Source organism: Callospermophilus lateralis, chromosome 17 (assembly GCF_048772815.1).
Source record: "Callospermophilus lateralis isolate mCalLat2 chromosome 17, mCalLat2.hap1, whole genome shotgun sequence".
NCBI classification, from domain to species: Eukaryota; Metazoa; Chordata; class Mammalia; order Rodentia; family Sciuridae; genus Callospermophilus; species Callospermophilus lateralis.
Window position 1 is genome coordinate 69,029,340 of NC_135321.1, and position 25,958 is coordinate 69,055,297.

The 25,958-nt window shown below is 42.9% G+C and overlaps 1 protein-coding gene across 6 annotated transcripts in view; it reads left to right on the forward strand.

Annotated features, from left to right (window-relative positions):
* Window positions 1-25,958, forward strand: part of Aopep (aminopeptidase O (putative)) — a 304,665-nt gene that overhangs the window by 259,179 nt on the left and 19,528 nt on the right. For all 6 annotated transcript variants that reach the window (XM_076837045.1, XM_076837048.1, XM_076837047.1 and 3 more), the window contains one exon: window positions 21,882-21,998. In XM_076837045.1, coding sequence (XP_076693160.1) covers window positions 21,882-21,998 — 117 coding nt within the window. The remainder of the gene's footprint in view (window positions 1-21,881; window positions 21,999-25,958) is intronic.

The window sequence follows — 25,958 nt, forward strand, 5'->3', positions numbered from 1 at the left end:
CTGCCACTAATGTCCTGACATAGGGGAAAGGAACATGAATTTCCTAAGGAATAAAGTGCATTTAAGAAGGGTGAGGGAAAATATTCATTTCTTTCTAGTAGTAGTATAACTAAAGCGAACTCCTGGAGAACTAGATACCGTGGAACTGGAATGACAGAATCAATAGGGACGAATCAGCCCTGAATATAGTAGGGGGACATGCTGTTTCTAGCAGCTACAATTTAATATGCATCAGGCTGTGAATTGTTTTGCACTTTGGTTTCTAGGCAACTTGCTTAAATTTCAAATCTGAATATAGACCCCCCCCACCCCCCAAGATGAATAAAATGATAAAATGCAGAAAGATGTAAGCCATTTGCCATAACCCTTCCTAACTACAGCAAACAGATTCTAGGCCACTGCCTGGCCGCGTAGCGATTCTGTTGGTTAGACCCAGTCAATGAAGACAGCGCAGCTATAAATAAGCCATTGTTGCAAAGTTCCATAGTGCAAGCACATCATACACACTCTGTCTCTAAGGTCCCTGGTAAGAGAGGGACCCCCTCAAGGGAACGGGTTTTATCATTACGGGAAATTTCTTTTCCTGTTCTTTCAATTAGTTGTACATTGTGATCCTCAGAAGTTGTACATCTTATAATTGCCAGCAGCATATTCCCCCTGTGAAGGGACACTAGCTGCTTTCCTGAATAGGAGTTATTGTCTTTCCCACTTCGCTTGTCTAGTAGCACCTCTCGGGACTCCTCCTTAAAGTCCATGTTAATTCTGGGCGAGCAGGTCCTACCCAAAGGGTGCTATTCCTCAGTGCCTCCACTGCAGCCAGGAGGAAATGATAGGAGCAGTCCTGGAGGTGGTTTCGTGTGTCCATTGGAGATTTGGACTTGAAGATGACCTTGTGAGTTTATGGGTGGAGAAGGGTTTGATAGGATTACCAGTAAGTTTGGCAATCTAAAATGAACTTGTTAGAGCAGGCACAGTTTAGAATCCTGTGAAGAATTGACCAGCTCTGTGTTTGAAAGAAAGGTCATTTTGGACCTCCTGGATGGACAAAAGTCCAGTGGAACACATATGGGTATGGGTCAATGCCTTTAAATATTTAATAATGTGATAGCAGGAAGGATAGGCACGAGGTTCGCAGGCCACTTTATAAAATGCTGTGGAAGTCTGGATCCCAGGCCATACAGATCAGTTAAGAGGTGTCCAAGAAGTAATGTTATAGTCCTGAAAAATAAGATGTGACAAACATTTTTAAAACATTGAATTTGTTCAGTCTAGAACAGCAACTTCAGGGATCTGAGGATAAGCTGGCCTTCTTAGGATAAGCTGGCCCAGCAACAAGAGCTGGTACCAGGGTTCTAACCTGCGTGCCCCTAGAAAAGTCATGCAGGGCCATTCAATTTATAAACCCTCCTTCAGTGAGAAAGTTAGATATCTACTCTATTTATGTTTAGTTCTATAATCAAAGAAGTATTCCCAAGTTGCTCTGTTTCTTATGGCACAAAAATGTAGAAAATTGCATTGGCAGGTTTAAGAATGGTATTTTTGCAAATAATAAATCGCTTTCCTCAGTTTGTTACCCACACTCAACCTCAGTCAGAAAATATTAAATGGAATATTTCAGACACAAACAGTTTGTTGTTCACATACCTTTCTTCCTGGTGTGGTAACATCTCGTGGCACCTGCTCTGGAACTGGGTAGTCCTTCAGTCCAGTCTATCCATGCTGTATATGCAGCCTGTCAGACTACTTAGCAGACGAAAAGCCAAGGAATCACAGTGCTTCTGCAGAGCTCTGGACTGTGTCAGGCACCCTCGGGTGGAAGGTGTCTTGGGGTATATCTGGTGGATTGGGGGGATACAGTAATAATAGTAAACCAAGTTACTAGTAGAGATAATGAATAAATTCATGTTTTTGTATGGCTGTCTTCAGTTCTCATTATTTGTTGCTTCATCAAAAGCTGGGTCACAGTTCCAAGTAATTTCTGGCCTACAATTAAGCCCAACATTTACTTAGGAAATATTTTTCTCAAAAGCTTTAGGCAGGTTGTATTAACAACTTGAACAGCGTTGAGAGTTTGCAGTTTGTTTATGCCTTCTATACGCTGTTTATCCTTGTTTATTCAGGCATTCATCTACTTTTCATGTTATTAATTTTAAGAAGTCTTTAAAATAGTCACTGGCATTATTTACTGTCCATGATTTATGACAGCAGACTAAATAAGATTACTGACATTATTTCATATTCTTCAGAGTCTATAAAAACAGTTTTCAGGATGTTAACTTTTCATAGTTATTGCATGATTGATTTATTTCCTTTTCCCACAGAATTAAAAGTGTATCAAAGATGCAATTTGGAGTTAATTTAATTCTGGGAACATAGTAAGAATAGCATTGGGACAGTTAAGTGGAGTTAAAAGGAACTCGAAGACCTCCAATCCTGCCTGATACCTAAACAGCAAGACATGGTAGAATGCTTCTCTGCAGTCCCAGAGACCTCGGTAGGTGTGGTGGGAAAGGGTCCGTGGTCACAGGCCTCTGTAGCAAGCCCCTTCCCACACCCTGCGCCTGCACTGAGAGGAACAGTTGCACACACAAAATCAAAGGACTGTGTCTTTCTTGTCTTTTGTACAGTGTTCTGTAATTTCCCCCACCCCTTAGAATTGTATTGCCTCTAGGAACAGTCCTGAGAGCTCTTGGAAGGAGGGCTGTGTATTCTGGGGTGCAGTCCTGCTAATAAAGCAGGTGATTGTACACAAAGCCAAAGTTAGCGTCCAGCCTGGGGACACAGCAGAGCCACACAGTGACCACCTGTTCATGAAGGGACAGTGTAGAGGCTCACACCAAGTGCATTTTCTCTTGGGCTGCCTTTCCTGCCCAAACTTCCCTGGTTTCCAGCTCTTTTTCAGAACCTGTCTTCATCTCTGCTGCTCAGAGAGGAGCATAGTGGACTTATCTCCCTCCCTGCTCCTCTTCTCCTCCATGTCTTTCTTTTTTGTTTGTTTATGGGGTTTTTTTTTTTTTGGCATGTGTGTGTGGAGGGGGTATTCCTGGAGATTTAACCCAGAGCCACTGACCACCACTGGGCCATATCCCCAACCCTTTTTATTCTATATTTTGAAACAGGGTCTTACTAAATTGCTTAGGGCCTTACTAGATTGCTGAGGCTGGCCTTGAACTTGGGATCCTCCTGTCTCAGCCCTCCTAGCCCCTGAGATTACAGGCGTGTGCTGCCACACCCAACTCCTCTATGTCTTTCTGACCCAGTACTCCAATGATGTCTGCTGGAGGCAGGCCAGGCCTTCCTGATTCCCTCCTGGCCCAGCTTACTATAAGTGGGGCACACATGACAAGGACCAGCTCCACCTCCCTCTTGCAGTGGCACAGGGTTTGAATTTTGGATTATCCTAGATCTTCCCATGTTTATTTAGCTCTGCAGACAGTAAAACTAAATGATAGCCAGAGACAAAAGACTGATCAAAAGCAAAATGAGCTGAAAAACATTGCTTTTTTGATTAAAAAAAAAAAAAGGTAAAGAATTGCATTTCATTTTTTATCAAAGAGTTTACATGGAAACATGGCTGCTAACTGATTCCCTTTGGGAAAATGTACCAGCAAGAGCTTTAGAAAACCTCGTAATCAGGCATCTCCATGACAGAATCACCACATCATGAGAAAGGAGTATGTAATGGGCATTCACCTTGTGGCTATGAGAATTGTGGTAATAGGCTCTGCCCTTTTACTCATTCCTTTTACTGCTTAGATTGTTTGTCCATCTTCTCAAACCAAAATGCTTGTGCTATTCAGGAGCTTAACCAGGTTTAACAAACATGAGTGAAACTTCTAGAGGCAAAGGATAGACCCTGTTCGCAGCAGTGCCTTATGCTGTGAACACTGTGGGAACAGCCTCACAAGAAGAGGGGTTTATGCTAGGAAAATAGGAAGAGAAACTATTCAGGAATAAGACCACTTTTTAACAAAAGAAATGAACTGTACACATGTGAAATTCTGATTCTGCCAGATGGCAATTGTGTATTGTATACTTGGAGTCCTTGGGTGTGTGTGCTTGCTGGGGCAGTATTGGGGGCGATGCTTAAGTAAAGTACAATAAACAGGGCTGTGATCTCACCATATGTGTTGAATTGAACACAACTCTTCTGCATTTAATGAAGATTTTAGCCTTTAGGGGTAAATAAAACATCACTAACCAGGGATGGCCTGAATACTTCTTACTGGCTGTAATAATTAAAACCATGAAAAAGGTGGTGGGGTTATGTTACTTATTAACTCGAATCACTGTTAGATTTGATCAAGACGCGGTTGCCTATGGCACTTTGTTTCATGTTTGTCCTTTGTTTCATTGACATGCTGTGCCCTTGCCTTGGTGGCACCATAAAAGCAGCCAGGCAGAGTAAGCACCAGACCCAGAAGGCTTGTAGACCTCCTAACCAGCCGCCTTCTGTCTCAGCCCACCAACCCCAGCAAACTTTCCAGCCACTAGGATTGAGCCTGAAATCACCTATAAAGCTGCATACGTGGGGATCACAGGAAAGTCCAGAAGAAATCTTCCCCTCTAAGAAGGATGCTGCTGAGTCTGGGAATAGCTGAGAGCTTTCAAGGATGTTTTATTTTCCTCACATGTTAATCCAGACAGGTTAAGAAGGTTGATAAGAGCAACTTAGAACTTAGATGCATAGGTATCTGATAAAAAAAAAAATGCTATAAAAAATGACAATAAATTTAGCAGCTTAAAAGAAAGACAAATTTATTTTCTTGCAGTATCTGAAGGTCAGAAAGTCCAAAATCGGCCTCACTGGGCTCAAGTCTGGGTGTCAGCAGGGCTTACCTTCTTCCTGTAGGCTCTAGAGGAAAAACCACGTCTTGCCTTTTCCAGCTTTTAGAGGCCATCTGTATGCCTTGGCCCATGGCCCCTTCCTCTGTCTTCAGAGCCAGTGCTGCCTGGCTGCAAACTCAGTTCCCTCCTGCCTGCCTTCGCTTATCCTTGTGGAACTTCATTGGCCCACCTGGGTGATGCAGAGCACACGCATCTCCTGGATGAGTTTGCTGATCAGCGACTTTATCCTACTACCTCTAACTTTAATTCCCCTTTGCTGCATAATCGCTCACATCTCACTTCAGGGATTGCAGCATGGCCATTCTCCTGCCTGTCATACCAGAGGATGTTGATCATCAGAAAGGGGTGAATTGGGCAGTTCATAGGGCTGGATAGTCAACAAGCAGGATATGGGGTTAAAATGGGCTTTGAGTGGCTTGGTAGCTTCTTATAATTACTGCCAGCATAGTAATATATGTATGTATGTGTGCTGTAACAATAGAAAACTAATTTTTAGCTTAAATGAGAATTCTCTTTTACTGTAGTATCTGTCATTCCAGTTATTGATACAAAGTGATATTTTAAATGTGACATATGTCTAATTTTTAATTTTGGTTTTGGGGAAACTGGTATTTCTATTCAAAAAATAATCCAATTACAGCGTTAATGACTTATAAATTATTGAATTAATCATTTGTTTTTGTCCTATAGTTTGTTTTTATTAATACTTTAGAGGAAAACCTAATAAAAATGATACTCTATTTTTACACAAAAGCTTCCTTTTAGTGCACACATCTGAAACATTTTTGCATAGTTTTAAGTGCTGTGAACATGCTCTTGTGTGTGAAGTGGCTTGGCTTTTCTGCATCCCCTTCTCCTTACAAGGCACCACTTGTAAGGCCTGGGGTCTTCTAAGTTCCTGTCCACAAGGCCATAGCAAAGTCAAGGGACATAATAGATGCAAGAAAGTCTCTGGAAGAAAAGAACCATCTCCATTTCCATAAAGAAGAGCTGCAGTGTTGAGGCTATCAACAGCTTCTAAGTGAAAATGTCCCTGAAATAGATATGACATTAACCTGTAATGACTGTGAAATTATAGTGAATGGCTTTTTTTAAAAAGTGTATGGTGATTGAGTTTCTCTTTTAAAGTTATACCTTTCTTAACAAATTTGCGTCATTTAGTTGCTAGGAATCACTGCTAATGGGCACATGATTGAAACTTTGATCCTACCACAAGACAGGTTTCATTAACTCCAAACTACCAGTGCTGGGTCAGTGTGGGCATGAGGGTGGGCTATACCAAAGAAAAGATATTCCCGATTTGCAAGGAGCTCAGAAATTCCAGCTTCATACACAACAGCCCTGTAATCATTCTGTTATGTGGCAACTTGGATAACAGTCTATGTGGAAATGAATGCGGATAAAAATGAAGAAAGCAAAACCTGTCTGGAAGGGTTGGTGAGAGTTCTTGAACAAGGTGGCCGTTGAGGAGTGATTCCCCAGAGGGCATTCCAGGCAGAAGAACTGGTACAAGCCATTAATTTGGGGATTGTGCTCTGGCAAACCCACCTACCTGGTTGGTAGGCAGGCCTGGTAAGGCCCTAGGGCTGCTCTGCAGGGGGCTGGCAGTGCATAGGGGAGGCCTGGAGTGTTTTGGCAGCTGGCTTAGCTTTGGTGGTGCCTCCTTCCCCCCCACATCTCCTGTGGCACCGTTGTGGATGGTGGGCCTTAGTAAATACAAGCCCTGGGGCAAATTGGATCTTTAGACTGGGCAAGCCAATGGCGGTCCTAGATGTTTCCATACACCCTTGAAAGCTGAATCATGTAGCAGAGTTTGTGCCTAGTTAGTGAGCCGCAGGGGCGGGATGAGATCTCGCTAGCCTCCACTCCAGTGCCTACTAGCATTGTCCAGAGTAAGGGACTGCAGGTTTTCTAAGGGGGAGTTCTATCACTTGCCTCAAGCAAGACCTGAATCTGGGAGGGAAGAGGATGCAAGCTCCTTTCTGGTGGCCAGGCAGGTGGGAGGCCAGGGCTCCCGGAGCCAGCGGCTTCTGAGCTGGGTGGGACCTGGACCCCGGCCCCCAAGCCTCCCATTCTCACCCCCGCCACGGAGCTCCGCCGCTGCAGCCTCTGCTCCAGGGTCCCTGCCCCGAGCCTTGAGATAGGTCAGGCCAGGGTCCAGGGGCAGCGAGGCTTGGGTAAGACGTCCGTGTGTTTGGTGTGCTCCGGGCTTTGAACCAGGCTTCTGGGAGCACCCGAGATTCCCCCAAAGACTCTCCATCCCTGCCGACCCCTGCATTGCTCCGGGGTAAGGACTCGCGGTGCGTGCCGGCCACCGCTGTGGAACTCCGAAGAGATCTCCGCTCGCTGGAGGAGTGCTGCACTGCGGGTGTCCTCTCCTAGACAGGTATTTAAATTTTTCTCCTTCTGTAACTACTGGCCTCCTGCTTCCACATTTGAGTCATTCTTTGCTTTCAGACAAATGCTCCGGGACAGATGTCAGTGTAGCTCGCGGTGCCATTGACCTCGTGAGGTTGGTTAGTCCTGAGCCCGGAGGAAGGCGAACGTTTGCAGGGCGGCCTGGCCGCTGCCCGGCTTGGGATTCACTTCCAAAGTGCCCTGAGAAAGTGTCGCCCGCCCACTTTGGTGGGACCACGTGCTGGTGGGGATAAAGGACGACTCCTGCTGAGAAAGGGGGGGGTGTATTTCATGGAGTAGGGCCATTTCTGAAAAAGGGAATCTAAATTATAAAAGTAACTTGAACAAATGGAGTTGGAGTCATTGAGAAATGAAATCTGTGGTGTTGGTGAAAAGTGTTTATACGCAGTAGAGACACACTGAAGGCAGTGGCGATCTAGGGCTTGCTGTCTGCCTTTCAGCTAAAGTGAAATTACAAACTTGACCAACAGTTTGATCAGCAGTAGTTTTTTGATTTTACAAACAAATGCTAAAATAGGTACCTGGCTGTTGATAGTCACTTTTGTAAGAACATTTTGGAGTATTTTGTGAAAAGTTTTTTTATTCCTGTCTCATTGTAGTGTAGTTGTTATTTATTTTCTGAAGGTAGATGTCATGAATTTTTCAAACTGAAAAATACTTTTGAGGATTTATATTTAATGATTTTAATTTCTTAAATATTCAGAAACATTTATAAAGCTTAACATTTGAAGAAAGGGATTCTGTCTTGTTCAAAAAGAGATTAATTTAGCTAAAAAAAAAAAAAAAACACCCTTCCATTTCTGAATCTTAACTCTTGGAATTTTTGAAAATGGAAGTTTACAGGGGGATGAAGGTACTTTCTCCCTGTGTTCTCAGTTGCTCCCCATGTTTATTCCATCTGCAGAACAAATGTTCGGGAATTCTATCTGTATTTTTATTTCCCAAGCTCCTGATTTTCCTAGTTTAATAATTTTTAAATGTCATTTTCTTTTTGAGACATTAAGGTTTTTCAGTTCATACACATTAGCATTGGATTTGCCTTTGTTTTAATTGTTTCTACTTGTTTTAACTTGAAATATGCTGATTTTCTTGTTAAAAGAGATTTACTTTTGAAATGGTTACTACAGTTAAACTTTGTGTTCAGCCAAGAGGTAAAAATAGCTGCTAAACAAAAAAAAAAAAAAAAAAAAAGTCACTTTATAAGAAAATAAGACGCTAAACTAGTTTTCCATTATGTGAACTGTTAAAATTTCCTTCATTTAAAAATGGAGAAATTTTAGAGCATGTCCAAGTAAATGCCTGGAATAAGACTGAAAACCATACTTAGAAAACTCTAACATCTTAAAATCTTTGGGGGGGGGGGAGAAACATACTGAAAAAGAGGACTTAAATAATCTATTTCGTGCAAAGTTTGTGTAGTAGTTGTTTGTGTTATTTTTAAATTTTTTTCCATTCATTGCTTAGGACTTAAAAAAAACTTTCACATAAATGTGACCTATAAATTCAGTAATTCTTCTAAATGGGTATAGAGGGTACAGATTAAAGATCCATCTACTACTGGCAAATAAAATGTGAGGAGGTTTTGTTTTTGATGTTTTATTTTTCCAAGCACGTGTTTTATTGGTATAGTTTTATTCATCTTCAAAATTCCACTGTTCATTTAAAACTTGAGTGAAGAGTTTAATACTTACAACTTGTGAATGGACTATTGTAATTTTCTGGGGGAAGCAGGCCTGAATTATTTCCCTTCCTGAGATGTGTCTTTCTAGTTTAGTTGTGGAATGTATCTTCAAGAAATGTCTGCCTCTCACTTAATCCTGATACCTAACTTGTCCCATAATTCTTCAAGTAGTTATTGTAGTCCATATAGTGCTTGGAGTTTTTATGTTGTTGCTAGGATCTGTTGTTTATCTCCTGGTATTGCTGTTAGATTGGAAACAAGACTTGGCTCTTGTACACTATAGGAATGTTGCAGTTATTTAGGGTGGAGATGCAAGGTTCATTGATCATTAAAGCTGTCTTTGTACCTAGGAACCACTGGCCTACTGCGTTTTCCTCTTTGCACTTCTAGATAGCCAGTCATCTATTTTAGTACGAACCATTAACAACCTCTACCACCACTAATTAAGAATCATGCAGATTGTTTACTAGAAAAATGGGTGGTTTGTTACCCTTTTATTCACATGGCCTATAAACTGTAAGGAAACAGTCCTCCTGCATCTCTGTACATCTTGCATATTGCTACTAGGTGATCCAGAAACATTTGTTCTGCAGGAAGAATCAAACTCAGCTTGCTTTTTTCCTCGGTTTCTGACTGTCCACGTGTGCGTGACTCACACACTCTCTCACTCGTGTTTGTGTGTGTGTGTGTGTGTGTGTGTGTTTCAACAGTTTTCCTATTTTCTTTGTTCCGTGTAGCCCACAGGGTCTGGTGTTTTTCAACAGAAATGCTAATGTCCTTGTGAAATGGCATGTACATTAGAGGCTTAAATTTTTTAAAAAAATACCATGTGTAACAAGAGAAAGTCCTCACCTTCTGTAAATTAGAGGAGAAATTGCTACAGCTATGACTGCTTTTGTTCTCATAGTTGTTTGAATTTCAGGCTTTGTTGGGACTGGTTTTGTACATTGTCTAAGTGTTGGGATGAGAACTTCTAATTAGAGTAATTGCCGGGTGGGAGCTGGCGGTCGGGGCGGGGCGGAGATTGGCAGGGCAGGAGGGTGGGGCGCGGGCGCAGCAGCCGGGCAGGATTGGCTCAGGGCAGAGGGGCGGGGCGGGACTGCCTGGCGTGATTGGTCCTGGAAGGCGGGGCGGGGCGGCTTGGCCTGGGGATATCTGTGGCACAGCCGGTCAGGTGGAGGACGCCGCCCGACCCGTGCGTGGAGCAGGTGAGTGAGACCTTGCCCTTCCGACAGCCGGGGTTCTGAGGACATTTGGAGCGGATTCTTCAAGTTCTCTCCTGCAGGCTTCCACCGCAGGAGCTCTGGCAAGCTCGGAAAGGTGGACCTTTGCCCGTGCTGCTTCTGTGTGCTCGCGACCCGTTCTATGGAGTGTGCTTCCCAGGACTCGGCCATAGCCTTCAGCGTGAATGTGATTTCCGTTTGCCTTCAAAATGCTGTAGATGTTGGCTATTGCTTTTGTTCACTGGTGTTTACCGTGCCTGCGCTAAACGTTTTCCACTCATCAAGTGCCTTCAAGGGCACTGGCTTTGGGATTGTAATTCTTTCTTGTGTTGTTGACCAAGCCTTCAAGTCAAAAAGATCTGCAAACAAATCCATTTTGTGGGGCACTCAATACATCTCATTTAAAGGAGGAATCCAGGAGGAAAATAGTAACATAAATTACTGATTCAGGCCTGAGGTGGTTTTTTGTTTTTTCTTGTTGTAGGAAATGTTCCATAGGTTAACTTTGTTTTAGAGAACTGTTGTTTTTACTCTTGTGTCTATGTATGTACAAATGTGTGTGCAGCTGATTTAGAGGTGTTTTGGTCTTTGCTATCAATTCCCAGCAAATATTCTTAGATGGAAACTTAGGCCAAATACAGGCTGCTAACCATGGCAATAAAAGAAACGCTTTTTCAGCTTTGACTCTGAAAAAATTTAGATTGCCCTACAGGTGGGCAGCATGTTCATACCCCTCACCCCCGTCTCAATATTTGCCATTATTTTCTATTCTGACTTGAGAACCTAAGTCTTGCCATCAGGAGAAAACAAGGGTTCTCATCTTATGACATTGAGTTTAGTAGGTTTAAACTCTTGTGCGTCTGCTTTTCACATTTGGGCATCTCTGGTCATCGATTTTTCAAGTTTTGTTTTATGTTGTTTTTAACTTATACATCATAATTTTTCATATTTACAGGGTACAGTGACTTTGCATTGTGTAAACAAATTAATTCATTTTATATGAGTCAAGCTTCACCTTGGAATATGTGTAGATTATGATTGGCATGTTTGTAACTTCGATGTGTTAGTAGCAGAGTGAAGTAGAAACTAATGTGGGATGTGGAAAGTAAGCAATTAGTGATCAGAGGAAGTTTTAAAGTTTTTCTTCTTTTTCATTTTAATTACTTAAAAAAATATCTTTTAAAATCCAGTTAAAGAAAACTGTTCTCTCTCTCTCTCTCTCTCTCTCAAAGATAAACTCTGGATTAATTTATACAGATAGATTTGAATGCTGAAGAGAGGGAAAGTGGTTTTCCATAGAATGTTTTTTAATCAGAAAACTTAATGTGTTAACATTTCCTAAAATTTCCAAAAATTGTTCTATGTTGGAAAAAAATGAATTATTCCAGTAAAATAATATTGAATTTTCTTAAATGAACACATCATAAGGAAGATGTAAAAAAGACTAGAAGTGCCAAACCTCAACTCTTGGAAAATTTATTTTGGAGTCTATTAGGAACAACTTGGGTGTGATCGAGAGTTTAGATTGCTGCTGGAGAGAACATCTTGAGTTTAATCTTCATGCCAACACTTGTGAAAAGGCCACCCAGGGCTTCTAAATCCCAAGTTAGCTACCACTTGTGAGTATCCATTGTGCATTCTAGAAGGCTCTGTTGATGAAATTTCAAGTGTTGGAAGTCACAGAAGAGAGCATTTCCGAGGCAGTAAGTGAGCTTGCATTTCATATTCGCTGCTCCTCTATCAGCTTCAGGCTGCTTCTGGTGCTAGATTCAAGCTGGGACTCACAGTAGATCTCAGATTATACTATTTGAATCGTCATAGTAGTCACATGGACATTTTGCACTATTTCAGACAACCTGTTTAGTTACAAATAGTTTCTTTCACGATGGGGGAAGCACATTGGTTTATGAATTTTCAGCCACTTCTGCATGATGAAATTTAGGGGCGAACAAACTTGGCTGTGCTCCTGCCACGTGATTCTGTGGTCCTGCCTTCTCTGATGATCTGCATCCAGAAAACACAAGTTTCTCTTTGATACAGAATGCTGGCTCACTCAGAGCTTTCCTTCCCCCCAGGTGAGTTGATATGGAGTGGAAAAGAGAAAAGAAATTAAAAGTTAAATAAAACACTTCCTGAAAGTCTGAACTTTCTTCTCCCTTTCTTTTTCCTAAATTGAGTACATTTTCCCCAGTAATATGAATTTCCCTAAGTGTTGAAGAGACCCTTAAGAAATTGATTCTTTGCTCTGATCCTCATAAAACTTTTTCAGAGTTAATCCCAGGTATAAAATGTCCAGACTGGAATCCAAAAGTATTCAGAAATTGAGTGAAATATGACTCCTCTGCCTGACAGACATTAAATCATTCTGTGAAATAAAACTGAAATGCTGGATAGTAGATGGTGCACTAGTGCTCCCTCCACATCTTTATTAAATAACAGCAACTCTATTCCCTTATTTTTCCAGCAGTAATTTGTGTAGTTCAACTCACCACCGTCTTCTACCTCCTCTACCATTCCTCTGTAGCCCTGGGTGGGTGTGTGCAAGGACATGCCATTTTGTCAACATCTTTGGCAGAAATCACCTGGCAAATTGTAGACATGTGGCTAAAATTTATGCTTAGTCTGAATTTGGTAGGAAAGACAGAAAATATTACAAAATAAGGTCTGACCAAAAAATGTTCTTGACTGTGCCTCTGTGAAGAAGAAAGAATAGGAACTGGGAGTAGTGAAATGTTAGTGTTCTGTGCCTCAGTGTAAACACCAGGGGTGAAATTTATTTATTAATTATGTTCCCTGCTTCCAAGTGTGTATATATCCATATCTAAATTGCTTGTCTAGCATGTGGATCCGAGGAGTTGGCGTGTTTTCTGTTTGCTTCTCTTGCTTTCCTTTTTTTCACCTTGCAACTCCTGTTATCATCATTTGTTCTAAAATGTCCATGTGACTTGCTTGCTTTCTTCTTTAAGCTATTAATCTTATTAACAAGTTTTAACAGTGAGACAATGAAGAGCAAAAGAACAAATGTCTCTAAGAGATGCCATTTAGTTTTTCACATAGAACAAAATAGGCTCTTAGGACTCCTCATACAATGGAGTCACCATTACATTACATTAATGGACAGTGCTTTTCACTGTCCATTACAAGTGAAAAGCACTTCTGATATATTGCCATTACTTTTTTAAATATGAAAAACTATCAACCAGCTCGGTTACTGTACAAAATATTTATAAAACTTTTTAGGTTGATAATTTGAATTTTATCTTTTGTTCTAGTTTAGAAGTAAGAATCACTTTTGGTCTGAATTTTGACGTGCAGCTCTGTAAAATTGCTTTGGATAGATTCATGTAAACCACAAGTGTGTGCTGACACTGTCCTTGCAGATATTGCCACATGTCACTCCCTTCAGTTTAGTAAGCATTTGACTGTCGAAAGTCGGGTGATGGCACATGATGAGCAAGACCCCCTTTCAGGTTGCAAGGAGCTTTAAGACATAGCTTCTTTTTAGAAGTTAAAGTATAATTTTATTTGAGTTCAGTTATTCCTATTTAAACTGGAGGATCCTAGTTTTTCTTGATTCTGAAGATGGTATTTTCTTTGAGCTTAGCTTTTTTTTTTCTTTTTTCTTTTTTCCCGTTTGGTAACGCTTGCAATTTGGAGCGGGGGGGGGGGGGGGGGGGGGCTTTTCAGACTGATTATACATCCCCTGCTTATGCATATATAAAGAGTGATTTTGTGTGTGGGTTCTATTACTTTTCACCAGGAACTTGAGGCTATATAAAATAAATTGAACCAAATGTTAGAACAATAAGGTGTTGATACAATTATTTAGTAAAAGTATTAAATTTATAATCAATAGTCTTTTACAAATTATCTGCTTTTGACACGTGGAATAACCGAAAGCTAGAGAAAAATGGGAAGAATTTCTGGGCTTGAACAAAATTGCAGTTACTATATTTTCCCTTGGAAAATATGAAAATATTTGATAGTTGATGTTATGAAGGTCAATGAAAAACTGAGCATGTGACTGATGCTAGGCTTTGTATAGATCAACAAGGCATTTAGAAAATTTAATATGCTTCCAAATTTTAGTGTTGATTGCACAGAACTAATTTTTATATTTTAGTAGTATTGGCATTCATCTTTGTGGCGACATATTGAAACAGAACTTTCGAGGTGTGTGTTACTTTTAAATGCAGATGTGACTGAGGCTAGGGAGATCCTAAGAGGTTTTTGGTGCACATGATGCTGGAATATCTATCTACCTATTAACTAACTGGACCTGCTTCAGAGAAGCCCCTGGTTCCCAGATCGGTAGCTCAGCACTTCCGTTAGCCATTTCTGTACCCTGAGATTAGCTTGCCAGTAATAAAACGTCTTCATAAAGTAAATCTTTTCTCTTCCATTAAGTAAATTATTAGGAAATATTTGTAGCAGTAATTAAGAAAAATGTTTCTGTTTAAACTGGGGGCAGAAAAAAGAAAAGAACCAGGCAACTTGTGGGTGTCTCAGGAAATTTAACTCAAAGAGTTCCCTGATTTTTCTGTCTTCAGAAAGTTGTTTACACAAGTCTGCATTCTGTTCTGGAACCTCTCACCTCACCAGGGACACTTCTTGCTGTCTTACCCTATTACAGAAGCAACCCCGATCCATTCTTCTCGGTGGCTATGTGCTGTTCCGCTTTGTGACTATTTACCATTTCTCACTCAGAACCAACTGACAGTTTTTATAATGATAGTATTTTTATGTGCTGGTTATAGTGTCATTATAAAATTATAAAAATTTCCATATATCTATTTTGTAGAATTTGAAATGTCATTTTATAAATTAGAAACTCAGATTTGCAAAAAAAATACATGCTTATTCAAAATAAATACATAAGGTTTGAAGTATACCATCAATGTAGGTAAAAGTATTATTCTCAGGAAATTTGAAAGCAGATTTCGGTAAAAAACTGCAAACACAAGAAAAGTTAGAAGTGTTCTCTGGCATTTCAAAGTGTTATGATTCTTTGGAAATCCTTAAATAAGTATTATTTTGAACATGCCATTGTTGTCAGGGTAGAATGAATAGCCTGAGGCACTTAGGAACTTGCCATTTCTTTTTCATGAGTGATGATTTTCTTGAGACCCATAAAATTCAGATCAGGAATGTTCTCCTGTGGCCCCATTGTAATTGGTCTGGCAGATTGCAGGAGGGTAGGCGGGCGTGAGAATGCCAGGCGTCTCTTACAGAGTGCTTGGAAATACTCAGTTTGAGTGTTTGCAATGCTTTCCTTTCAAAAATATGTAATAAAATAAAATATTAGCATACTCATGGTTTACAAGAGAGCCAGTTGACACGAGCATTCCATTTTATGTAGTTTAAATAATATGCTTGTGTCAGATTACATACAGTTTGTGTGATACTTTCAGCAAAAGTTAAGAAAATAGTAGCACATGAAAATTTGACTCTTGAAGTCTGGAAACATGAGAATGATCTGTGCCAATAAATTATTTCAGATGCTGTTTGCTAATGTTGCTGTCTGTTTTAATCCATGTGGTGCCAGTTTTGGAAGCACTCTGACCAAATCATGGCTCAAAAATGTAGTAGTCTTTTTTAAACTGAGCTATTATAAAAATTTCCAGAAATATAATATGCTTTTTTTTCCTGTATGACATGAATTATATGAATATTTACTGCTGCCTTAATTTTATTTCTGAAATCTGACTATGGACATACTTGCTACTGTTTGGTAAATCAAAGATAACTTATTCTGCTGTGATGATTTATGCCTATTGATTGCTTTCTTTATTTTGAAGAAAATTATTCTCTTATTCAGTGACCTTCATTTATTGGCAGATCCAATTTTGTGCTCCTGAAATTATGTGAACAGTGTAGTTTTCTAATTTTCCATTTTGGCAGTTCTTTAAAGTGTGCTTTTTGCATCAACATGTAAAGTACGCTTTTCTTTTGTAAACTTTGTTTTCAGTAGCAGTTGAAGCCAGTTTGTTTTTTTCTTCTTTGCAAGATACTAATACAGACTGAGACATGTGAATTCTGCCATGTACCCTGGTTGGCAGTGGCTCCTACACCAGGCGGGGGCCTGTGTGCACGGTATTGGATTGTCTGTTTTTGTTACTTAGAAATGTTCTTTCAGAAATTATAGAAACAGAAGAAGAGCACCTTGGACTTCACGAAGACCGTGGCTACTCATGGGCTCACATTGTGGTTTTGGGGGGCTGGGGGGAGTCATAAGGAAGGAGAACTCCTCTGTTTTTGTTTTTAGGAACTTATATCTGAATTTTTATGACCCATTGGCAAAAATTGCTGTGTGAAAATTCAGTGCAGAGGTTTTTACTTGCTTTATTTGGTTCAGAGCAACAAACGAAAGATGATTTGGTTTCTTAAGTACTGTCTACTGTCCTGAGAAGTGCTTCCTTGCCACTTTAATGAGGGTACTATGGGATGGAGGCTGCTTTTCCTGCACCTGTGGACAATGGGGGTGGCCTGAGGGTCTGCTAGAGGGGCCGGTGTGCTTTCTGGGAAGTGACAAGGAATTTAATTGAATTTAGGGGAGCCTTTTAAAAACAAAAGACATTTTATTTCTTCAAGATCACCTTCTTAATCCAAGGGGCAAAGCAAATCTCCGTTGCACCCTTTTATTCCGAAGGTCTTGTGCATGTGACATTCAAAGGTCAGCTACTTTCATTCTTGTTTGGCCCCTGCTTGTGTTGAATTTCAGCCAGCAAGCTTCCAGCATACAGGAGAATTTGAGATTTTTCTCCCTCCCCCATTTCTTCTGTTTTTGTTCCATGTAAACAGTTTCTGCCGTAGTAACATAGACAAATATAGCAGAGAATGCTTTTCTGGGAGATAGACGCTCCCTAAGCATTTTTTAACCATTTTTGGGAAGAATTGATCTTTCTGTGTGTTTCAGACAGACTAAAAGAGGGGGACGCTGTCGCTATAAATTGAAGTGACATCATACGTGTTGCCCCCATTGATCTGCATTTAGTCTCCAGCCAGGATAAAAGGAAATAGCATCAGGGAGGAAGCATGCTTCATTTAGGCACAGATCCCAGAGTGATAATGGGGTAATAATAGAACTCACGCCACCGTCAATCCTCGGCTGCATTAGTCCCGAGCTCATTCTCTCTGGGAGCGGCACAGCGCCTGGCCTCGAGTGTGTGCAGCTGTGGTGCACCAGCTGGGCCACAGAGGAGGTGCCTTCCTCGGCTTTCAGTGGGGTACAGGCTGTGGGGCTAGGATTGTGGTGTGAGCTGGTCCCTCTTTACAGACCTTGCCTATGGAAGCTCAGTTCTGAGGTGTGTCGGTGGAGTGTCTGACCCAGGAGGTGAGCTGGCCTGCGTGTGGTGCTAATGGAAGAGCCGTGGAGGGCCTCAGTTGTGTGGGTGGTCTACTGGGAGCTGGGATGAGTGATGCCCCATGACAGCGGTGAGAGGCTTCTGGAAGAGTCAGGATTTGTTTTCTTTGTATTGCTTGTAGGTTGAGAGGGTGGGTTTGGAAAATTCATATTTTCTTTCCAAGAGTCTATAAAAACTTTTTAAAACTATTCAAAGTTGTGCAGCTTGTCCCAACTCTTAAGTTGACTGGGAAAAATAGAAGTCGACGTTTTTGTCTGTGCACGTCTCAGTAATTAACAACTGTGAAATCTTCCGTGTTTACGGCAAGAATACAGACTTCTGAAATCCTTAACAAGTAGCATTTGTACTTGACTGACCGCCTTTAGCGGTTTGCTTCGTGCATTCATTTGAGTGAGTTTTACAGTCCTGTGTAGTTCTCTTTCAAGTACCCACATGACTTTGGCACCCCATAGTCTTATTTTGTCTAAGTTTCCATGGCAGATGCATTTTTAAAATACTGAGCTGGTCTCCATATGGAAAAGATAATCACCCCATCATGAATTCCTTGTTTGTGCAAAGAAAGGAAGGACCTTTATTTTTGTCACTGTTGAACTTGGGCTCAAACACTGTTAGTTCTCCAGAAATAAAGCCAGGTTCATTCCATAATCTCTAAGGGCCCTGCTTTCTTAGGAGATAATGCTGAGACTTACTTTATTTTTCTCCGTCCCACTGTGCAGTTAGAGCCGTGTCTGTCTCCTGGAATACTGCTGTACTCAAACCCAGTTGGCCTAGAAGTCATGTGAGACTGAATTTGATTTCTGCGTGGGTGGGAGTGGAATAAGCCATATAGCATTTCCCGTTGCCCCTGTGCCAGCTGCCAGGGTGGGTCCCTCCCAGGACTGCCTCTGAGCACAGATGCTGGTGTGTGAGATCTTCCAGTTGCTTTGCAAACATTTTGGCTTTTTCGTGCTCATCCCTTGTTGGGTGGCTTTACAGGGAGCAAATGTTTATTTTAGAAAAAGAAATTTACTGTATTAAAATGTAGCTAGTTAACCCATTTTTGCATTAAAGTGAATGTTAAAATCCTCTTTTCAAGGTCTGTAAAAAAAAAAAAAGTGATGTCATTTTTACTTGTGAATGAAAGAAGCTGAATTGGTTTTATTGACAGGGGTCTAATTGGTTTTATTGACAGCTTTAGATCATCAGTTGTCTACTTTTTCCATTGTTTAGAAGCCACATTTCCCTGCAAATTAGTAACAGTTGAGAACCAGGTTGTTTATAAGTGAGTCATTTCTGCAGGTGAGTGGGGGCTGCAGTCCCGGGAGGGCGGTGTGGGGCAGGCATTGTGGAGGCTGCTTCCCAAGCCTGGGCCATTCCTGCAGCATTCTGAACAGTGTGTCTTGGCGCCTTATTGAAGGATAAGCAGACACCTCAAGAGGGTGTCACCCTTGTTCTGTTCCTCCCTCCAGTTAGTCAGTCCAACTGCAGTCAAACCCTGCAGGTTTGAGTGTGCGGGTCCTCCTCCCTTCCATTTTAAGTCAGGAGGCGTAGCTTTAAATATTTCCACTGCACAAAATGTGGAAACAAAAGCTTCCAGTGACCCTTTCATTTCTATTTCAGTGCGCAGGTGTGTGAACTTTGTGCTTGGAGGGAAACTGCGAGATACCAGAGTGTGAATCCAGGCATTTTGATGGATTTGTATATGAGCAGTCCTTTGATTTTTAAACTGGAGTTGTGTTACTGGTTGAACTTAGTTGGAGTAAGTCAAGGCCAGTTGTCTTACTCAGGGACTCTTTTCTTCTGTGGGTCTTTAGTTTAAACCAAGTCCCAAACTGAGCTCTAACAATAGACCTCATTGTAAGCACAGGCACAGATTAGGGAGATGCTTTTCTGCTCTTTCCTTCTCTGTAATTCTGCAAATTGGCAGGGCTGGTTCCTGTTGTATTTAGTTAGCAAACACCGCCAGATCCCAGTGATGGGGTTCTCTGCCGGATCAGGCTTGTGAGTGCCGAGAGCTGATCCTGTGGGCTGGCCCCTTCCCAGGGTCCTGCCTGTGTGTCTGGGGAGGCCTTAACACCCAGCACTCTCCCTCTCAGTGGCTGCCTTTGGAAATGCTGCTTATTGGCTGTGGCAGTGGCTGTCAGGTGCAGGTAGGCTGGGCCTCTTTCATTCAGTCTGGCTTTCTCTGGCCCCCTTACCTCCAGCCTTTGCATAGGGAGGCGGGCTGCTTCTGTAAGGGGTCTTAGGCCAGGCCACAGTGGGACACTTCAACGACAGAACCAGAAGCCATGGAGTGGGTTGAGGAGGGCCTCACAGGGGAGACAGGGAGGCTTTGCAGAGGGTGCGCTGCAGGAAGGCTGGGGCCTGGCCTCCAGAGGACAGCCCCGACCCCACCCCCGCAGGGCTGAGGTCCAGGTTCTGGCTCAGCCTCCTGTGGGACAGTGAAAGTCGCTGTCGGGTTTGGTGGGTGCAGGGAAGAGAGGAGAGCCGGGGGCTATGCTAGAGGATCTGGAGCCCCAACAGGAAGGAAGGAGAAGCCAGGCAGAGAACAGTACCAGCTGGGCTCCGGGGCGGGGAGTCGAGGCTTCCTCGCAGGCTTCTTTAGATATTACAGAAGTAGCCTGTTATCTAAGCCTATAGGAAATGGCAGGCTGATGTTCCTGTTGTTAGTAGTTATGCAGTAACTTAATCGTTAAAGCATCTTAAGGGCGTGTGACTTCTCAAGAAAGGAAGTGCTAGTCCTTCTTGGAGTCCTTGTGTTGGACCTCACAGGTCAGTGCTAATCATAATGTGATTTTGCCAAAGATACCTGACTTCCCGGTTGTAGTCCGCGGCACGGTGTTGGATGGAGTGGTCTCCCAAAGCCAGTGCCCTTGGGAGCAGAGGAAGGTGCCTCTGCTGCCCTCTGTGGGGAGTGGAGTCGTCAGAACTTAGACGGGTGGGGAGAGGAAGCGCTGGAAAGGACTTTCTTTGTGAAATGACGTGCTGATCCTCGTGTGTGCTTCATACTTGCCTGCTCATTTTAGGAGAGAGCGAGTGTGCATGTGTGAGAGGGTGGGGAGGGCAGAGTGCACACTTAGGGACAAGAAGAAAACGAGGGGTGGGGAGAGAAGCAAGTGATTTTTTTTTTAATTTCTTTTGAGTAATAGAAAGTGACATTTAAAATCCAGGTTTTCTTATGAATATTCTCTGATCTAGTATTGGCTTCCACGTTCGTAAATTTTGGCTTTTTCACAGGATTTTGTGGGCACAAGCAGGGGTTGGAGAGAAGCTCAAAGTGTGGAGAGTAGTGGATTCATGGTGGTGACTTAAGCCTTGATTTTAGAATAAGCATTTTCAGTTCCTGCAAGGTATACCTGCTGCTTGTTGGTTTTTCTCCCTCGGTGCGTGCCAGGCCCATCCAGTGGTGCCCACAGGTGCCGTCTCACACACTCAGCTCGCGGGTTCCACAAATACTGTTTATTCACAAGTTGTCTTTTTTTAACCTCATAAAGACTGCATTCTCTTTCACCCTTACTGGGATGCTCGCCGGCCTGTCCTGTGGGAAAATTCAAGAACGGGGTGACTTTGTGTGCATGTGCATCACTGTGTGCAGCCTTTAAAAAAAACGTTGTATGTTATGAATGTAGAGTTTTATAATGCAGGGGTTATGAGATGCTGTGATTGTTTTTATCATATGCTCTTTATTTCTCAGTGTGCACCAGGTATGTTTGCAGAGTTTATATGGCTCAAAAGGAAATCTGAAACTGCTTCTTATTTTTGTTAAGCTTCCATGTGTTCGCCTCACGTTCTTCTTGAATCTCTTTCTGGGGTGAATGACATGTTGTTGGCATATGCTTTCCATAAATACACAGATCTCATAAAACAAAATCATATTTTATTAAGATAACTTTTTTCCCTTTTTGGGGGCACGTTACTGGGGATTGAACTCAGGGGTGCTCTACCATTGAGCTACATCATCCTCAGTTCTTCTTATTTATTTATTTTTAAAGATAGGATCTTGCAAAGTTGTGGAGGCTAGCCTGGAACTTAAAATCCTCTTGCCTCGGTCTTCTGAATAGCTGGAATCACGTGTACAGAATAGCACCCAGCTGATAAGTTATCGTTTTGATAGACTCTTAAGTCTGTACCTGAAATGAAAAGCTAGCAAAATATGGCTTCGATAGACCCCAGAGTGTATTGTCTTAGGGGATGCAGATGAGGTAAGCCTTGAGGTTTGACCAGAGTCAGTCCCACCGTCTTCCTGAGTTTCAGACACAAGCTGAGAGTACGAGGTAACCTTGGGTCTGCCATCCTTGTTCTGAGCATGGGGTTTGATATATTGTTGGCGGAATGGCATGTTCATAGTCTGTTCTGTTTTGCCCTCAGCTCCTTCCGGACCAGCTGGTCTTGCTTCTAGAGCATCTCTTGGAGCAGAAGACTTTGAAGCCCCAAACTCTGCAGAGCCTCCAGAGGATATACCGCCTCCAGGAGCAGGATGCAGAGGTAACCAGAGACTGCAACAGCAGATCCCTGCTGGTGGGGATGGAGGGTGCCAACCTCATGGCAGTCAGTCCCAAGCCATTGAATGCACCATTTTGTCAGCAGGGGGAAGAACAGGGGCGTGAAGCCAAGAGGAACTGCCCCCCCAGCTATGCTTGTTGCAGCAGGACCCTCTGGTCATGCTCGTGCCTATCGCCAAAGTATTTTGAAGTCCTAGGTTTCCCTCCCTACTTCTTAAATAATAAAAGTGGACATAAGTCTTAAAAGAATGAGCGGGCAGGGTGGGGTGTTTTTGAATCTGAGCTAGACAGGTCATCTTGTGTACTGATGGTGGCGCCGTCCTGTTGCACATTAAGGAAACTTGGCTCAGATGTGTCCAAGTGTCTTGCTTGTGTTCAGTTAGGACAGGAAAGGAGCCATGTGGAAAGGAAATGAAAACTGAATCTAGCAGCCATGATTTAAAAAGTAAATTGGATGCTTGTGGGAAAGCAATGTGATGTGGTCCTTAAAATCTTTCAGCTCAATGGGAAGAATGCAATAGGAATCCTAAGATGAATTCCAGGTTTTAAAAATATAAAAAAATATTCTGTGTGCATAGTCATCTGAAGTGAAACACAGATCTCAAAGAGAAGAGCTCTTCTCTGTAAAATTCTAAATGCAGAAAATGCAAGCAAATTTGGTTTGCATTCAGTTGGAAATAACTGAACTTCAGCACCCTACAGTTCAGAACACCTGTGGCCCTTGAGCTGGAAATGTAGCTGTTTTGAGATTTGTTGCACCTGTAAGATATTGAAGACATTGTATGAAAAGCAAAATATCTCATTTTCTCCATATTTGTTACAGTGTATTTCTTGGAATGATATTTTAGATGTGTTGGGTTGAATGGAATATTAACATTATATTTCATTAAAATGGAGCAGATTGATACTCCCCAGTTCTTACTAATTCAAAGGTCAGATGGACATCCTCCTTGTGCATTTTAAAGCTCCATAAATTTAGGAGTAATTGCAAGACTGCAAAGAAGACATGTCGCAGCTTTTTACCCACCTGAGGATAGGTCAGAAGTGCAACTGTTGCTGTTTATTTCAGCTCTAGAGTTTTGTTTATAGGAGTGTCTAAATGCCAGGCTGTTATTTTTAATTAGTGTTTAAAAGACCTTCCTATTTATAGGCATTAGACTGTGTTTTAATGGGAGTTGAACACCAGTGGAATGTCAGACTCCGGCCCAGGCCTGCACAGACAGGGGCACGAGGGCCAGACAGCCGTTGGGCACCTGTCCCTCCATGCCCGGAAGCCACGAGGTGCTAGACCCTATTTTCCCTCTTCCTTTTGGCATGAGACACATCCTGCTCTTAATTTACCACCCAATTTAGTTGTTATATATAACCTCTTAAACCCTTGAGAAGGACAACAGGTTTTATCTAGTCGCTTGTTTTACATCTCACAAACTATATCATGTTGCCCAAAGATGGAGCTGTCTCTTATTTAGATCCCTGGTTCCAAGAGACAGGTCTGGGTGCAGCGTGGCTCAGTCTGTGACTCGCATGGTCCGTGCTTGTGTAGCTCACATGTGTTCTCTAGGGACAGGAACAGAGCAGTTTGTGCACAGATGAGGCGCTTAAAATTCCTCTGACTTCCCAGAGTGAACAGGGGGTGCACAGGTGAAGTTGGGCCAGGTTTCTCTAGACAGTGCTCAGGGAAGGACACGCAGAGGTGACATCAAGCCAGTACCTAAATAAGAAGGAGCTCTGGTAAAGGACTAGGTAGTTGATATTTCAGACCATAGGATTTCTACCAAACCTGCCAAATCTGCTGCAGCTGTTCAGGCCCCTCCTGGTATGCTGGTGTTGCATGAAAGCAGTTTAAACAACGTAAGCAAACAGATATGGCTTTGTGCCAATTAAACTATAGACCCACAAGATCATCACATTCAAATGGCTGTTATTTTTCTCCCTTTCTTATTTTTTAAAGCTATTTGAAAGCATAATATCTATATACACTCTTCCTCGCTGAGGACTGAGTTGGCCTGTGTGTTGAACCACGTGCCAGGGCCTGCACGGTTGAGGTCAGGGACCTTGTGGCCACTGTGTGCATTTGGGGTCTCACTCTACCAGTGCCTCCAGCCCAGGCCCTTGGTCCTGGCACATAGTCAGTTGCACGGACACTTATCTTACTGTGAAGTCTCCATGCAATGTCACTCGAACAAGAAAAGCAACAAGATTTTGGATATCCACAGTGTTTTGTAGGAATTTTATTAGCTAAATGGATCTTTCATGACGCTGAGTAGCAGGAACTAGTTACCCAGTCAGCTGCCTTTATCTTAAGGGATAGACATCTCAGGAGAGACAGACTTGTTCCTTGGTGGAGCAGCCAGGAGAATTTTATAAGCAGGAGTTGTCCTGTAAAGGGCTACCAGGGCTTTTAAAGGTGGACTAGGTAGCAACATGTGAAAGATGGCCCGAGAGATGGGCACATCAGACTGTGTTCTGGATGTCCCTGTGGGGGGCTTCCTGAAGAGTTTCCAGCAGGACTGGGGCCTGGAGAGCCCTGACGCTCTACCTAGGGTGCTGCCACAGGACCATCACGTTGAATGAGCCGTCCTGAGAGAGGTCACACTGATGAAGGGTCTCTCAAAGCAGGGGTGCTGTGACCCAGGAGCATTTCTCTCCCTACTCGGACTGGGCATGTCCCCTGTTCCCAAGATGTGTGGAAAGGCTCCCTGCCCTTCCTCTGGCTGCTGCGCTGTAGCTGCTCAGGCCCCTCCTTGCAGAGCACATTGTTCTCCTATTGGTCCCCAGGCTGTCCTTCAGGTGGTGTGCTCTTGCCTGGGACTGGGAAGGAAATGACTGGGAGACAGTCCTGATGCCCTAGGCTAGTCGGGGCTCTGAGGCAGCTGGCTGCTTGGCTGCCCCTCCCTCCTCCTGGGTGTGGGGAGCGGTGCCGGCCCATGAGAAGCTTATTCTGAGCTCCTCGTGTAGTCCTAGTAGTTGGGTTGCCCCTATCCCAGTCATCGTCACAGAATAAGAATTCCTGAGAGGCAGATGTTGCTATGTCGGGGCTGGGGAAATACTGTCTCAGGGTACACACCCTGCCCTCCCTGTGCCCAGATCCTGTGTTGTGTGAATACGAAGTCAGCTCTGAGGAGGTGACCCTGTGTGTCCAGAACTGTGAAGGAACAGCCCTGAGGGCTGATGTGAGGAGGAGGGTGGAGGAACAGGCTGCTGGGACACGTTGCCTCTGCAGGTGGGGCACAGGCAGGACACCTTTGCATTTCTCCGTCTGGAAAGTGCAGGTGAGGATGGGAGTCAACCGCGTGTTGCATGATGGAGTCACAGAACTGCCAGTCTCCTGCCAGGTTCCTTTGGAAGGACCATGGGTCAAAGGGAAATTTACTCCATAGAAGTGCCTTGTCTGCAGTTATTTAATGCACTGCTCAAAAAAGATTAAAAATATACTCGGCTAGATCAAAAAGTGTTTTTCAAGATCTCTTTTTAATAGTGAATTTTCTGTCTGTTTTATCAAGTCTTTTAAGTGAGTTCCATGGAGTTTTCTATGACCTCTTTCCCCCGTAGGGTTCCGCCCAACTGTCACGTAGTCATTGTGGCTCCACAGACTGTACTGAGCACCTCAAACTGCGGGGAATGCCTTGTGCAACGGCATCTGCCAGCATTGTTTTTGAAGAGGCAGCAGTTCACCATCTTGTCTGGGCTAGATAGAAGGTAGCCACTAGTCATGAAGATCCACACTGTGTTTCAGAAAATCAATTTTGGAGAGAGGCCAGCTTCAGTTCGTCTCCTCACTGAACTGGGGGACATGCTCTTGGCTAAAGGAAGAGGCCACCTGGAGTAGATGGGAGTAAGAGGGTTCTAGTTTCCCTTCACGGCCCCACAGGGAGGGGAGGATGGTTCTGCTCCTGTGTACTTAGACTCCAGACTCACAGGCCATGCACCTGCTGCTGGCTGA